Source organism: Lepidochelys kempii, chromosome 8 (assembly GCF_965140285.1).
Source record: "Lepidochelys kempii isolate rLepKem1 chromosome 8, rLepKem1.hap1, whole genome shotgun sequence".
Taxonomy (NCBI): domain Eukaryota; kingdom Metazoa; phylum Chordata; order Testudines; family Cheloniidae; genus Lepidochelys; species Lepidochelys kempii.
The window spans coordinates 74,933,598-74,947,749 of record NC_136387.1 but is presented as its reverse complement, the minus strand read 5'-3'; the positions used below and the strand labels follow the sequence as shown (position 1 = coordinate 74,947,749).

The 14,152-nt window shown below is 36.8% G+C and overlaps 1 protein-coding gene across 7 annotated transcripts in view; it reads left to right on the top strand.

The window, feature by feature from the left end:
• The window catches only part of BTBD8 (BTB domain containing 8), an 85,071-nt gene that overhangs the window by 47,083 nt on the left and 23,836 nt on the right, over window positions 1-14,152 (top strand). For all 7 annotated transcript variants that reach the window (XR_012160414.2, XM_073357072.2, XM_073357071.2 and 4 more), the window contains 7 exons: window positions 181-363; window positions 1,151-1,288; window positions 2,360-2,489; window positions 9,838-9,899; window positions 11,003-11,636; window positions 11,984-12,071; window positions 12,612-12,751. Coding sequence is in view for 6 of the 7 variants with exons in the window: in XM_073357072.2 (XP_073213173.2) it covers window positions 181-363; window positions 1,151-1,288; window positions 2,360-2,489; window positions 9,838-9,899; window positions 11,003-11,636; window positions 11,984-12,071; window positions 12,612-12,751 (1,375 nt within the window). In the remaining variant the exon portion in view is untranslated. The remainder of the gene's footprint in view (window positions 1-180; window positions 364-1,150; window positions 1,289-2,359; window positions 2,490-9,837; window positions 9,900-11,002; window positions 11,637-11,983; window positions 12,072-12,611; window positions 12,752-14,152) is intronic.

Here is a 14,152-nt window from a genome sequence, read left to right as displayed (position 1 = left end):
GAATATGCTAATATTAAAATCCAAATACGATTAAGGTAAGTGAAATTTATAGTTTAGTTAGTAGGATGATGGTGTAAGTGTTCAGTAACTGAATAGGAGCTATTTGAGAAACAGCATTTTCTTGGTTGTCTACTCTAATAGATAAATATTCTAATATATATTAATTGCTTTTATTTTAAGAACCACAAGAATGCAGCTTCTCTGTTGATGGAAAGTGACTGGCTGCTCAGTAGTCTTCCCCAAGTGAAATGGTCTGAAACGGCTCTGGCCTTGGCATCTAGGCTTCAAGAAGAATGCATAACATTTATTGTAACAAACTTCCCTCATATAATAGAGAGTGAAAGTTTTCATATTTTCTTGCAGGTAAAATGCTCATGAGTTATGTTCTACTTTTCTCAAAACAAATGCATTGTATTATTACACTTTCTTGTATGGGGGTGGGTTCTTCCCAACAACTTAGGCTGTTAACTTATTCAGAATGATTTCAGTGTCACTTAACAAATACGTTTACATAAGAATGTAATATTAGGGCAGGGGTCAGTTATTAGGGCATAATTAATTTGAAAAAATTAAGGCTCTGATCCTATGTACAGTTACTTCAAGTTAAGCAAGCGTGGAGTCCCTTGTGTGGGACTACTCTTGTGTGTAAAGTTAAGCACATGCATAAACACACCATAAGCATGTATAGGACCCAAGTCCAAGGTAGCAGCACGGGCATGCCACAATGTCCATTGACTTTTTGAGTTGTAAATGTGCAGCACTGCTAAGGGTTAAGGGTTAATTGAAAGAGTTCCCTGCAGTGGTGTTTCCTGGTAAAAGCTTGTCTAATTTTACCCAGCACTGCATTTCCCTAATGATGCTCTGATGCGTCAACAATTAAAAATGGATATATCAAAACTGCCCCTTTTCTTCAGATTTGTATTCAGCTATAAATTCAGCACCAGCTGTTTCTTCCTAAGATTTTTTTTGGCTCGATGATGAGATCTCAAAAATATTTGTAGCACCTTTTTTTGTGTGGAGAGAAAGGTGGAATGAATAAATGGGAAACACTGAACACCAAAGTCCCAGTGATCACTTTCTGTTGGGTGGTGTTTTTTGCATATGAAATACACATTTATTTTAAATGATTCCCTTTTCATTGTTTCCTTAGGCACAGGCAATGAGCAGCAAACCTGATCTTCTAGAACAAGTTTTAAAAGCAATTGAGAAAAACATTAGCATTGAAAACAGTTGCTTTCTTCTTATAGCTGTGAATACTTTGTTGAGCTCCACAAATGTGACGGAAATGGTAGGCTTTTCAGTATTAATAGAAAAAGAATAGCTCACAACACTTATGCCGTTATTTTAAACCTGTAACCTTTTTTTTTTTTTTTTTTTTTTGGTGTAGGAGTTCAAATCAAGTTATGCAATTTGGGCTCTATGACCCCAGTACTGCAGCTGGATCCATGCAGGCTGTCCCTCACACCTGTGCAAAGTCCTGTTGAAAACACAGGACCTACTGGCATTTGTGTATAGCAACATTAAAAAAAAAAAAAGAAAAAGGAAAAAAAAAAGTACTTAGCACTGCCTGTGGCAACACTAAGTGTTACAGGCTAGCAGCAATACCTAATAACGTCGTGGGTGGGAAGGCACTACTAATGTTCACTACCATTGTAAATATGTGACCGAGAAAGAATATTTAAAAATTAAATAACCTTAAATTTACTCTGGGGGACAGAGTTTATTTTTAATTAATTTACTTTAAAAAAACACTTGAATACGAGGGTTGCGTTTGCTTTTTTTCAGGCAAACTCTTCGGAGCAAGGACTGCATCTTCCTATGTTTCTGGAAAGTGCTACCATGTTCTGGGTGCTACCACAATCTAAATAATAAATTTTAAATAAAAATTGACTGTAATGTCATGAGTGACATGTGGATGATACTGATATTGAATGTTACCTGCAAAAAAATTTAAATCTTTTCTTAAACTACTGCAATCAAGTGCTATTATAGACTTACTCAGTAAGAGTGTGAAAATTTAATCAGATACATTTTTGTCCCCCAGAGAATTTGACCTTGTAGTGACAGAGCTGATAGTAAAAAGCTCTGAAAGGATTAATTTTAAAAAGGAATGTGGTGGCTTGTGATGCTTTAGCTTCTGTGGGAGTGGCTTAGTTTCAAACTGTATAAAATTATGGTGGAGTGAAGGGGACGACAATAAGCCCTCATAAACAGCATCTACATCTACTAGGTTATTGTAAAATATAAATGATGACATCATTGATCTATCTTAGGGAGTAAGTAGATTCTGAAAGGAATAATGACTGGTTGCTATGACAATGTGCCTCTCGCCAGCTGCTGATTTGTTACTTGAACACAGGGTTTTACGTGCAAGATCCAGGCTCTGCGTGATAAGCTGTGGATCTTCCTGGTTCAGTCTTTTTATGCTGTTCGTCACACAGAAAGCTGGAAGCTGATGAGACCAGATCATCAAGAGAAAATACAAGCAGGTATGCAAGCAATCAAGAACAGCTATCATTGCATAATAATAGGGTCCTTAATATTAAAAATGTTGGTAGTGTTGGGGGCTGGTAACAAGCTATAGCATACTTAAAACTGTGATGCTCTTGCTTTTAAGGAAGTATTTTATAAATGAAAGCAAAGATAATATGCTTAGCTAGCTTCATGCCTGGAAATTATTTAACAGTGAGTTCTGTGAATATTTTCCTGGTTTTTATTTTTATAGATATGAAAAATGGAAACCTTATATGTAGGTTAAGTCTATTTTTGTTTGCAACTATTCTAAATTATTAAAAATATTGCAATAGGCTTAAGGAAACCATTATCTATCTCCATTTTTAAGCAGATAAGCATTATAGAAGATTTTAATCTGCACAAAGCAGATTACTAATTCTGTGAATTCAGTTTCTTTCTTAACCAGTTGTTCATATTAATGTATACAGATTGTATATCTCTTGCATAACATCCATCTCATGTGGACTGTGAATAAATGTAGACGGCTTGACTTCACAATTGATTGGTATTGTGATACTGTATGTGTTGCTGCAGAGAGCCCCCAGGAAGCTACATATGATCTCTTAAAATTTTAAGAGGCAGTACTTCAGCTTTAAACAAAAGGAGTTTGTGCTCTGAATGTTTCTGTATTTTCAAATATGTGGAATGAAATTTTGAGGGTGTGGAAGTGAAAATGGCTTCGGGGCCTTGGTTGAATATTTGCTTTGTGGTAATGCAGTTTTATAAAGGAAAAAATGTGAGACTCATTTAAATTTTCTTTAAAATTAGCTCACCTTTGATTCATAGTAAAAGGTAAAACATCCTAAATGTTTTATTAATGAAGACATTAAAATTGAGACTCTAATGAAAAATTGTACGTGATTATAGATGGATTTAATTTTTTATCCCTTAACATGTTGGTTGAAAGATGGATTATGTCAGTGTTTACAAGCATGATTTAAGGGTGTTACTAAATTATGTTTGACTGCTACTTTCTGAAAAAGGCTCATGATTTCATTCTTTATTATAAAGCACTTCAGTAACTTGGGAGTTTGCTTTCAGAAATAGAAGCATAATTTGGAGTATGTTCGGCATCTGATGTTCTTCTGTACTAGGGCTGTAGAGTAAAGTAGTACCTAGACCGGTGTTCATAAAGTGGGTGTCATTCAACTCTCCATCTTAATAGTAGGAAAGTTATTTTGGTTTGGGTTTTTCAGAGTTATATAGCATTAATTCAGCTCTGATAGACTTCATTTTAACTGTAAACTATTAAGTTATGGAAAACTCTCAGTGTAGGTTTTTATTCTATAATCAAAATGATGGTATTTTCCAAGAAGCATCTTCATTCTTACACGAGATTTGTTTAGGATCACAGAGGTCAAACAACTTTCATCTTGAGAAAATTTCAGGTAGTACTAAATTCTGAAAAGACCTAACCTTTGTAGATTAATATCCTAGGATAGGAAATACACAACATTAAGACAAGAAGGTGCTGTCTTTTTTTCATTCACAGCATTGCTGTGTTCTCCTGGGCACAAGTTTATGGGAAAATTATATTAATATATTGGTGTATGTTAATGTGCAGAGTCATCACTGAAAAAATATTATATTCCTGTGGTGCCATTTTCAGCATCTTGCCTTTTCTTGCAGGATTTCTATACAGCTAAATAAAGATGCTTTGTAGAACCCAAAATTCTGTTGTTATATTGTGTGCTTTGTCCATATAAATAAATAGTAGGATACAGCATGTGGAGAGTGAATGTTTGTTTAACCCATTTTTCTCAGAATAGATCAAAATTGCATCAAGCCAAAAGATGCGTATAAACAAAAATAAATCTCTCTGGGTACAGTATTTACATATATCCTTTCTATATTGCACAAGCACTACAGATTTGAAGGTTTCATTGACTGATGCCTCCTAGATGTTATACAGTAAAAATATTTATTAGTAGCTTTATTAATTCAATTATATAGCATTACACACCGTGCTTTACAAACATGGATAAGATGCATTCCTTGCCCTGAAAAGCTTACATAATGTCTTCCAGATAACTTTTAAACTAACATGTATTGCCTCAAGAGATGGTGTATACCTAATGCACATATGCAAATATGTGGAGACAACAACTTTTGACAAAGAACATGAGAATGGGTCAGACCGATGGTCCATCTAGGCCAATATCCTGTCTTCTGACAGTGGCCAATGCCAGATGCTTCAAAGGGAATGAACAGAACAGGGCAATCATCAAGTGATCCATCCCCTGTTATCCAGTCCCGGCATCTGGGTGTCAGAGGCTTAGGGACACCCAGAGCATGAAGTTGCAGCCTTGACCGTCTTGGCTAATAGCCATTCATGGACCTATCCTCCATGAACTTAATCTAATTGGTTTTTTGAACCCAGTTATAGTTTTGGCCTTCACAACATCCCTGGCAACGAGTTACACAGGCTGACTGTGAATTGTGGGAAGAAGTACTTCCTTTTGTTTCAGAGGAACAGCCGTGTTAGTCTGTATTCGCAAAAAGAAAAGGAGGACTTGTGGCACCTTAGAGACTAACCATGCTCATGCTCAAATAAATTGGTTAGTCTCTAAGGTGCCACAAGTCCTCCTTTTCTTTTTTCCTTTTGTTTGTTTTAAACCTGCTGCCTATTAACTTCATTGGGTGATCCCTGGTATTTGTGTTAGGTGAAGGAGTAAATTCACTTCCTTATTCACTTTCTCCACACCATTCATGATTTTATAGATCTCTATTTTATCCCCTTTAGTCATCTCTTTTTCAAGCTGAACCTTCTCAATCTTTTTAATTTCTCATCGAGTAGAATTGTACCCTTAATCATTTTTGTTGCCCTTCTCTGCACCTTTTCCATTTCTAATATATCTTTTTTGAGATGGGACAACTAGAACTGCACACAGTATTCTAGGTGTGAGCGTACCATGAATTTATATAGTAGCATTAAGATATTTTCTGTCTCATTATCTATCCCTTTTCTAATGGTTCCTAATATTCTAGCATTTTTGACTGCCACTCCACACTGAGTGGATGTTTTCAGAGAACTATCCACAATGACTCCAAGATCTCTTTCTTGAGTGGTAACAACTAATTTAGACCCCATCGTTTTGTATGTATAATTGGCATTAGGTATTCCAATATGCATTATTTTGCATTTATCAACACTGAATTTCATCTGCCATTCTGTTGCCCAGTCACCCAGTTTTGTGAGATTCCTTTTTAATTCTTCGCAGTCTGCTTTGGACTTAATGTTCTTGAGTAATTTAGTTTCAACTGCAAACTTTGCCACCTCACAGTTTACACCTTTTTACAGATCATTTATGAATATGCTGAACAGCACTGGTCCCAGTACAGATCACTGGGAAATACCACTATTTATCCTTCTCCATTGTGAAAACTGACTACTTATTCCTTCCCTTTGTTTCCTGTCTTTTAACAACTTGCTGATGCATGAGAGGACCTTCCCTCTTATCCCATGACTGTTAGTTTGCTTAAGAGCCTTTGATGAGGGACCTTGTCAAAGGCTTTTTGAAAGTCCAGGTACGCTGTATCCACTGGATCACCCTTGTCCATATGTTTTTGTTGACTCCCTCAAAGAATTCTAATAGATTGGTGAGGCATGATATCCCTTTACAAAAGCTGTGCTGACTCTTTTCCCTTTCGTGTTCATCTATATATCATTATTCTTTACTATAGTTTCAAACAGTTTGCCTGGTATGAAAATTAGGTATGAAAAATCGCCTCTGGAGCCTTTTTTGAAAATTAGCATCACATTAGCTATCCAACAGTAATCTGGTACAGAGACCTTGTCATAAATATAAAGGGAAGGGTAACTACCTTTCTGTATACAGAACTATAAAATCCCTCCTGGCCAGAGGCAAAACCGTTTCACCTGTAAAGGGTTGAGAAGCTAAGATAACCTTGCTGGCACCTGACCAAAATGACCAGTGAGGAGACAAGATACTTTCAAAGCTGGAGGGGGGTGGTGGAAACAAAGGGTCAGTCTGTCTGTGTGATGCTTTTGCCGGGAACAGATCAGGAATGCTCTTCATAACTCCTTAAGTTAGTAAGTAATCTAGCTAGAAATGCATTAGATTTCCTTTTGTTTGATGGCTGGTAAAATAGCTGTACTGAATGGAATGTATATTCCTGTTTTTGTGTCTTTTTGTAACGTAAGGTTTTGCCTAGAGGGATTCTCTATGTTTTGAATCTGATTACCCTGTAAGGTATTTACCATCCTGATTTTACAGAGGTGATTCTTTTACTTTTTCTTTAATTAAAAGTCTTCTTTTAAGAACCTGATTGCTTTTTCATTGTTCTTAAGATCCAAGGGTTTGGGTCTGTATTCACCTATGCAAATTGGTGAGGATTTTTATCAAGCCTTCCCCAGGAAAGGGGGTGTAGGGGGATATTTTGGAGGGAAGATGTCTCCAAGTGGCTCTTTCCCTGTTCTTTGTTTAATACGCTTGGTGGTGGCAGCATAGGGTTCAAGGACAAGCCAAAGTTTGTACCTTGAGGAAGTTTTTAACCTAAGCTGGGAAGAATAGGCTTAGGGGGTCTTTCATGCAGGTCCCCACATCTGTACCCTAGAGTTCAGAGTGGGGAAGGAACCTTGACAGGCCTATTTAAGTCATAGGTTACATACCACATTTAGTAGTTCTGCAATTATATATTTGAGTTCCTTCAGAGCTCTTGGTTGAATACTATCTAGTCCTGGTTTAATTTATCAATTTGTTCCAAAATCTCTTTTGTTGATACCTCAATCTGGGACATTTCCTCAGATTTGTCACCTAAAAAGAATGGCTCAGTTGTGGGAATCTCCCTAACATCTTCTCTGGTGAAGACTGATGCAAATTCATTTAGATTCTTGGCAATGTCTTTTTTGAGTGCCCTGTCAGCACTTAGGTCTTTCTTGAGAGCCCCACTGATTGTTTGGCTGGCTCACTGCTTCTGATGTACTTTAAAAAAAATGGCTCTTTAGTTTTTGAGTCTTTTGCTAGTTGCTCTTCGAATTCTTTTTTGGCCTGCATAATTTTACTTTTACACTTGACTTGCCAGAGTTTATGCTCCTTTCTATTTTCCTCAGTAGGATTTGGCTTCTAATTTTTAAAGGATGCCTTTTTTGCCTCTAACTGCCTCTTTAACTCTGTTTAGCCATGGTGGCTTGTGTGTGTGTGTGTGTGTGTGTGTGTGTGTGTGTGTGTGTGGTCCTCTTACTTTTCTTTTTAATTTGGGATATACATTTAATCTGAGCCTCTTTTATGGTGTTTTAAAAAAGTTTACATGCAGTTTGCAGGCATTTCATTCTTGTGACTGTTCCTTTTAATTTCCATTTAAGTAGCTTCCTCATTTTTGTGTAGTTCCCCTTTCTGAAGTTAAATGGTACTGTGGTGGTCTTTTTTGGTATTCCCTCCACCTCCTCCCACCGCCACCCTCCAAGACATTAAGGTTGAAATTTAATTATGTTGTGGTCATTATCTCTGAACAATTCAGCTATATTCACTTCTTGGACCAGATCCTTTGTTCCACATAGGACTAAATCTAGAATTCTCTCTCCCCTTATGGGTTCCAGGTCTAGCTGCTCCAAGAAGCAGTCATTGATGGTGTCTAGAAACTTTATCTCTGCATCCCATCCTGAGGTGACATGTATACAGTCAGTATGGGGAGTCATAGACTTTAATGCCAGAAGGGACCATCATGATCATCTAGTCTGATCTCCTTCATGTTGCACGGCAAATCCACTTCTGTAATAGACCCATAGTCTCCTCCATGCATTGAGACCCTGCAATTCTTCCCGTCTAATTGGTTCTGTACATGGAACTGGAAGAATTTCAGAGAATGCTACCATGAAGGTCCTGGTCTTTAATCTCTTACCTAGAAGCTTAAATTTGACCTGCAGGACCTCTCTCCTGCCTTTCCCTATATCACTGGTATCTACATATACCATGACCACCGCCTCCTCCTGAGCACTTCACATAAGCCTGTCTAGATGTCTCGAGAGATCCACAACCTCGCACCTGCCAGGCAGTTCACCAGGTGGTTCTCTTGGTCATCACAAACCCAGCTATTTATATTTCTAATGATCAAATCGCCCATTACCTGTCTCTCGCTAATAACTGGGATTCCTCACCGTCCCCTCTCCCACCCCACCCCCGGAGCGGTATTCTCAGTGCAAGAGGATACCATGACATCATTTGGAAGGAGGGTCCCAACTATAGGATTGTTTCCCTCCGCTCCAGTTCGATGTTCTCCTTCCAGGAGACTTTCATCCTCCTCAACAGCACAAAGGCTGTCAGACCACTCTGATATGTCCCAGAAAGCCTCATCTATGTACCTGTTAGTCTCCCTTAGCTTCTCCAGTTCAGCAACTTTGGTCTCAAGAGTCTGTACTCGGTCTCTGAGGGTCATGAGCTCCTTGCACTGAATGCACATACGCCACCTGCCCACAAGGCAGGTAATCATGCACGCTGCATTCAGCAATAAATTGAATAGCTCCAACTCTGCTGCTGGACTTCTGCCTGCTTCGTCTTTACTCTTACAGCTTTTTTCCCTTTTTTCTTTTGGAGGGCGGGGGAGTGCAGGTGGTTATTGGCCTAAGTTTAGAGAACATTAGGTATATCTGGCTCTCATGCTTCTTCTCTAAACTCCCTTGCAAAACTCCCCTGATCACTTTGAAGCTTGTTTTTTAAACCCCTGTTCTCTCTGACTAGCCCTGCTCCTTGGTCAGTGCTTAATGGATTCTAAAGGGATTAGGAATCAAAATTTCCTTAAGAAACTCTCAGCCTTGCTTAGCAGGCTGCTAGGCTCAGCACATGCCCCCCAAACAGATCATACTGTATACTACAGTATATTGTTTAGTTGTTTTAAGAGAATAGATCTTTTATTTCAAATAGATGATGTTAGTACAAATGTATAAGTGGTTAGAACTAATTGAAAGTGATTGTTTTTGCACATTCCTATACACCCAGGATCTCAAAGTACACCGCAAAGATTTAATGAGCTACGTATATCAGAGATATGGAAGTATTATCCTTGTTTTGTAGATGGGGAAACAGAGAGATTAAGTAACTTGCACCCGGTACATAAGAAGTTTGTTGCAGAGTTCATTACAACTATTGGCTCTCCTAACTCTGAATCCTGAACTCTAGACATAAAAATATCCTTCACCACTTAATGTTTTCCATTTTGCCAAAATAAATCTCCCCTGACTAGTTTTAGAACCACTAGAATTGTTCTCTGGCTCCAAAAGATAGTTCCATGAATAAGGGTGGCTTTTTTTCTCTCTCATGCTGCCTTCCCACTAATAATAGAGATCTTTTTTTTTCTCCTATACAGCTGCTTTTGACAAAGGGGATGATCGAAGACTTGGCAAAAAACCTGTATTCACTAGTTCTCAGGTAAATGCTTAGATTCTTACAATTAAAAAAAATCAGAATCCTGTAAACATAACTGCTCCTTTTCATGGTTTATATTTTCAAAATAATGTAATGCATTGTGGTCTGTGTTTACTAACTACTGGTAGCTAATATTCAGCAATCACATCTTCCTTGTAATTCTAGTTGAGCCAATATTTTATCCATAATCTGTGATGTCTGTTATTAGAGCATTTTAGATTTTGATGTGGGTTTACAGGAGTCCATGTTTTCAAATAGTTGGGACCAAACAGAAGAGAGGAATTTGTGTTCAGAAGTTATTGCAGGCTTCCCTGTTGGTGTATAATAATAAAGCTGTGATCTCAAGTTTGGAAAACAAGTGGTCTGCTACTGAGCTAATGGAGCTGTTCCACGAGCTCAAGCCACCAATAAACTCAGTCTGTTACACTCCCCATTAATCTGCTTGCTGTGAAAGAGCTTTTCAAAGTCATCAACAATCCGTGTATTTGAGAATGCCCAAAGTAACATTGCTGTTTGACAGAAAAGGTACTGTTATAGGGGTTAATGTCCAAGGATATACATTACTATTCACTTTGTTACTAGTTAGATTACATTTTTATAGTCTTAAATCTTAACACTAAAAAAATACCTTTGCCTGGGAATTCTGAACCCTTATTTGGAAGATGTACTGTTTTAGAATGGTTGAAAGCTTCCCATGTCATATGTATTTAAAAATAATGGCAGTGTTTATGTTCATAGGGAATCGTATACTGAATTCCCACTTTGAAAATCTAAATACAACCTATAAAATAAATGAATCTTTCCAACAGGAACTATTGTATAAAGATTATACAGTATTGTGTCCAAAGCAAAGGACAAGGTTTTGCATAGGCATTTCTTGTACCCTCTGATTCAATAGGGGACGTAAAGGGAACTGGAGTTAGTACTTAAGAGTGCTTGAAAGGCAGCAATCTGAGCTCCATGACTTGAAAAATGATTTTTATTTCTTCCTCCTAAACTCTACTTTTAGTGCTAGATTCATGCTAAACTTCAGGAGTACCTACGTTTCAAGAGCTAAAGATTATGCATGGTTTATTGTGTTGCTAAGTATCTTCTGTTCTTTCCAGCTAAACAGACGCATTACTGACTCTGTTGATATAAGGCACACTTCCTGGAAAGTAAACAGCAAGAGAGATTATTGGGGCAATTCCTTCACTAATCAGGATAAAATGAAATCTGATGGATTAGGAGCATCTGGACATACATCAAGTACTAACAGAAACACTGCTAATAAGACTTCAAAACATGATGACTTGAAGGGAAAAGATAGTAAGAAAACAGTTTCCAAGATTACAAAGGATTCAAAAACTGGGGAAAAAGTTGCTTCACCAAAGGCTAGAGCTGTCATAAAGCCAAAAACAGAAATCAGTGGAAATGCTAAGGCTGAAAGCTTGATTACCAAACAAGATTCAGAGAGGTCATCTTCAAGTGGGCAAAAAAATTCAGGAAGTGGAAAAGGAGTAAAAAATCAGGAAGGAAAAAGTTCAGGTGCCAGACCTAAAGTACTTACTGGAAGCCCAAGTGTGCAAATCAAAACAAAGCCATTGAAGAAAACCACAGGGAAAGAATCACCCTCTCTGGTAACAGAGACAGGAACTTTCAGCAAGTCAACAAACTCAAGTACAGATTTACAGATTTCCAATGAACAACTAGATGAACCCAAAGAGGATAAACCAGTAGATGAAGGAAAAAAACATACTGGTAATAAGAGATCCCTTCTGACTTGCCACAGGCAGGTCATATGCTAGAAAACAGCCTGAAGAGTTCTATTCTATATGGTTATGACCCTGCACAAGCACATTTTTAAAATAAATATTAATTACAAAATGTAATGCTAAAATGCCCCATATTAATGGCTCTAACTCAAATTGTATGTGCTTTGAAAAAATATGTGCGTATACAAGACAGCACTATAAAAATCTCAATTCTTCCAGTTTTGGCATCTATGCTGTTTTCAGTATCTGACCATTTATACGTTAGTATTTCTTTTTAGGTATTTGTATATCATACATTTTATCCTATAACTGAATCTTTAATTTTGCTTATAGCAGTGAAAACAAAGTCTGCTTTGAAGATGACTAATGGAGCCACCAACAAAAAAGCTAATGAACTTGAGACTAACATTACAACAAATAGGTTTGTGGGAAATCAAAATATTACTTATAATTATATACTGGGTTTTTAATTGCTTGATTAAATGTAATTGTCATTTAATCAACATGTTTTTAAACCTAAGAATTTTTCAGAATAGTTGTCTATTTCTCATTGTTAGTAAGAAAGTAGAAATAACTATGGACAATATTCTTGTGATGATAGAATTCTTTTGCCTCTGGGTTTGGGCTGCTTTGTGTATTTGTTATTTTAGCATTGTTACAGTAAGCCTGCAGATCTGAACAATTATATGACTGAATCCTGGGAAGTGCTGAGAACTGTCCATAACCTCTGAAATAGCTTTAGATGGAGCTACAAAATCAGTGGAAGATGAGAGGAGTTAGTACCTTGGAGACAGGGGTCCCTAAATATATTGTTTATTTTCAGAAAGAGGAAAGTCATTTCACATGGCATATATTGTGCTTTCGATGTTAAAATATATAGAGTACTACTGATTATTTAAACAAATTCATTTTTAGATCTTAAACTTCCAAGTAATGCAAGCAGTATCTTTTTCTCCCACAGTGTGACAAAGAAATCCACTGGAAAAGGATACAGTGAACAAAATCAACAAACTGTTTTGAAGAAAAAGGGAAATGTGAGTGGCAATTCTACATCTCAGAAGAAGACAAAGAATGCACCAGCTAATGTTGCTAAAAACCAAGGTAGAATTAAATGATAAGGAATTTGTTATCAGACAACAGACAAGTTCTGATGATCTTGGTGTATTTCCCATATTTCATTTTTGCTGACAGACCTTAGATATATTTTTCTGCTTGTTTAATTCTCATGAGGCTGGTGTGTGTGTGTCTATATCTATATCTATCTATCTATATAATATGGCCAGCTATCGGGGAGAACCCTCTTCCCTAATATGCTTTGTGGATCTTTTGTCCTCTGATGGTATCTTAAGTATTCTGCACTTAGAACTTCCATTAAGTTCAGTAGAAATTCTGTATCTGAAACAAGTTCACATACACATTAGAGATCCATGCTGAGGATTGGATGGAAGATATTTCTCCTTTTGTCTACATAATAATATGTTTTTTATATTTAAAACTGGTTGATTCCAGTGTTCATCATTTATGAATATAGTTTTTCATGCATTCTGTACAATATGTAGTAAAAATATTTCAAAATGATCTTTTCTTTTGTAATAATCTTTTAATTTAAGTGTGTAAATAAGAATTAAACTTTTATAGAGTGCAAAATATAATCACTTCAGTTTGTTTGTATTATAACACCAGAGAGAGTTACAGTGGTTGTGGAAAAAACCTAAGTAGGAGGTAGAAAATCAGAACTGCTGATGAATGACTTTGCAAGTCACAGTAATGTGCAGGGAACAAGTGTTAGAGGTGAACAAAATTCCACTACTATAAAGACTGTAATGCTCAAATTAACATAATTAGCCTAACCATAACAAAATTACAAACATAACAAAACATAACAAAATTAACCTAACCGACATTATTTTTCATATTTAGTTGGTCTCATAGTTACAGCCCCAAAGTTACTGACTTGTCACACAAGCCAAGGTATTCCAGCATGTACTGAACTCTAAATGTCAGTAGCACTGATCATCAGTTCTGGAGCACACGATTGCCTATGGGTAAAAGATAAGTAGTGTTTACTCATTACTCTTAAGGATTTTGAAATAAAATAAGAGTATATTATGGGATATAAAATATATTAAGTGAAAGTCCAAAGTCCTCAGAGTATTAAGTAAAACCTGACTTCTCTTTTCTTAAAAATTCACTGTCTGCTCCATTAATAAGCAACAGTATAGAAATACTGTGCATTCACAGACATGGAAAAAGTATCATAAGGCAAGGAGAAATCAGTTTAAGGTGCAAGGACAATATACCTTGAGAATTACCTTTTTTAAATCTGCATTTTAACACCTTGGCAACCTATTTTATAACTAGCAAAAAGTGTAGTCCATTGTAGCTGTTTTTATAGCAAGTATGGTATGGTATGTAATAACCTTCACTGTGTAGAGACCTGGCTGTGCCAAGGCACAAGAAGGAAAGTAAAGGGTGGAGTATTTTCAGCTTGAACACTGCATA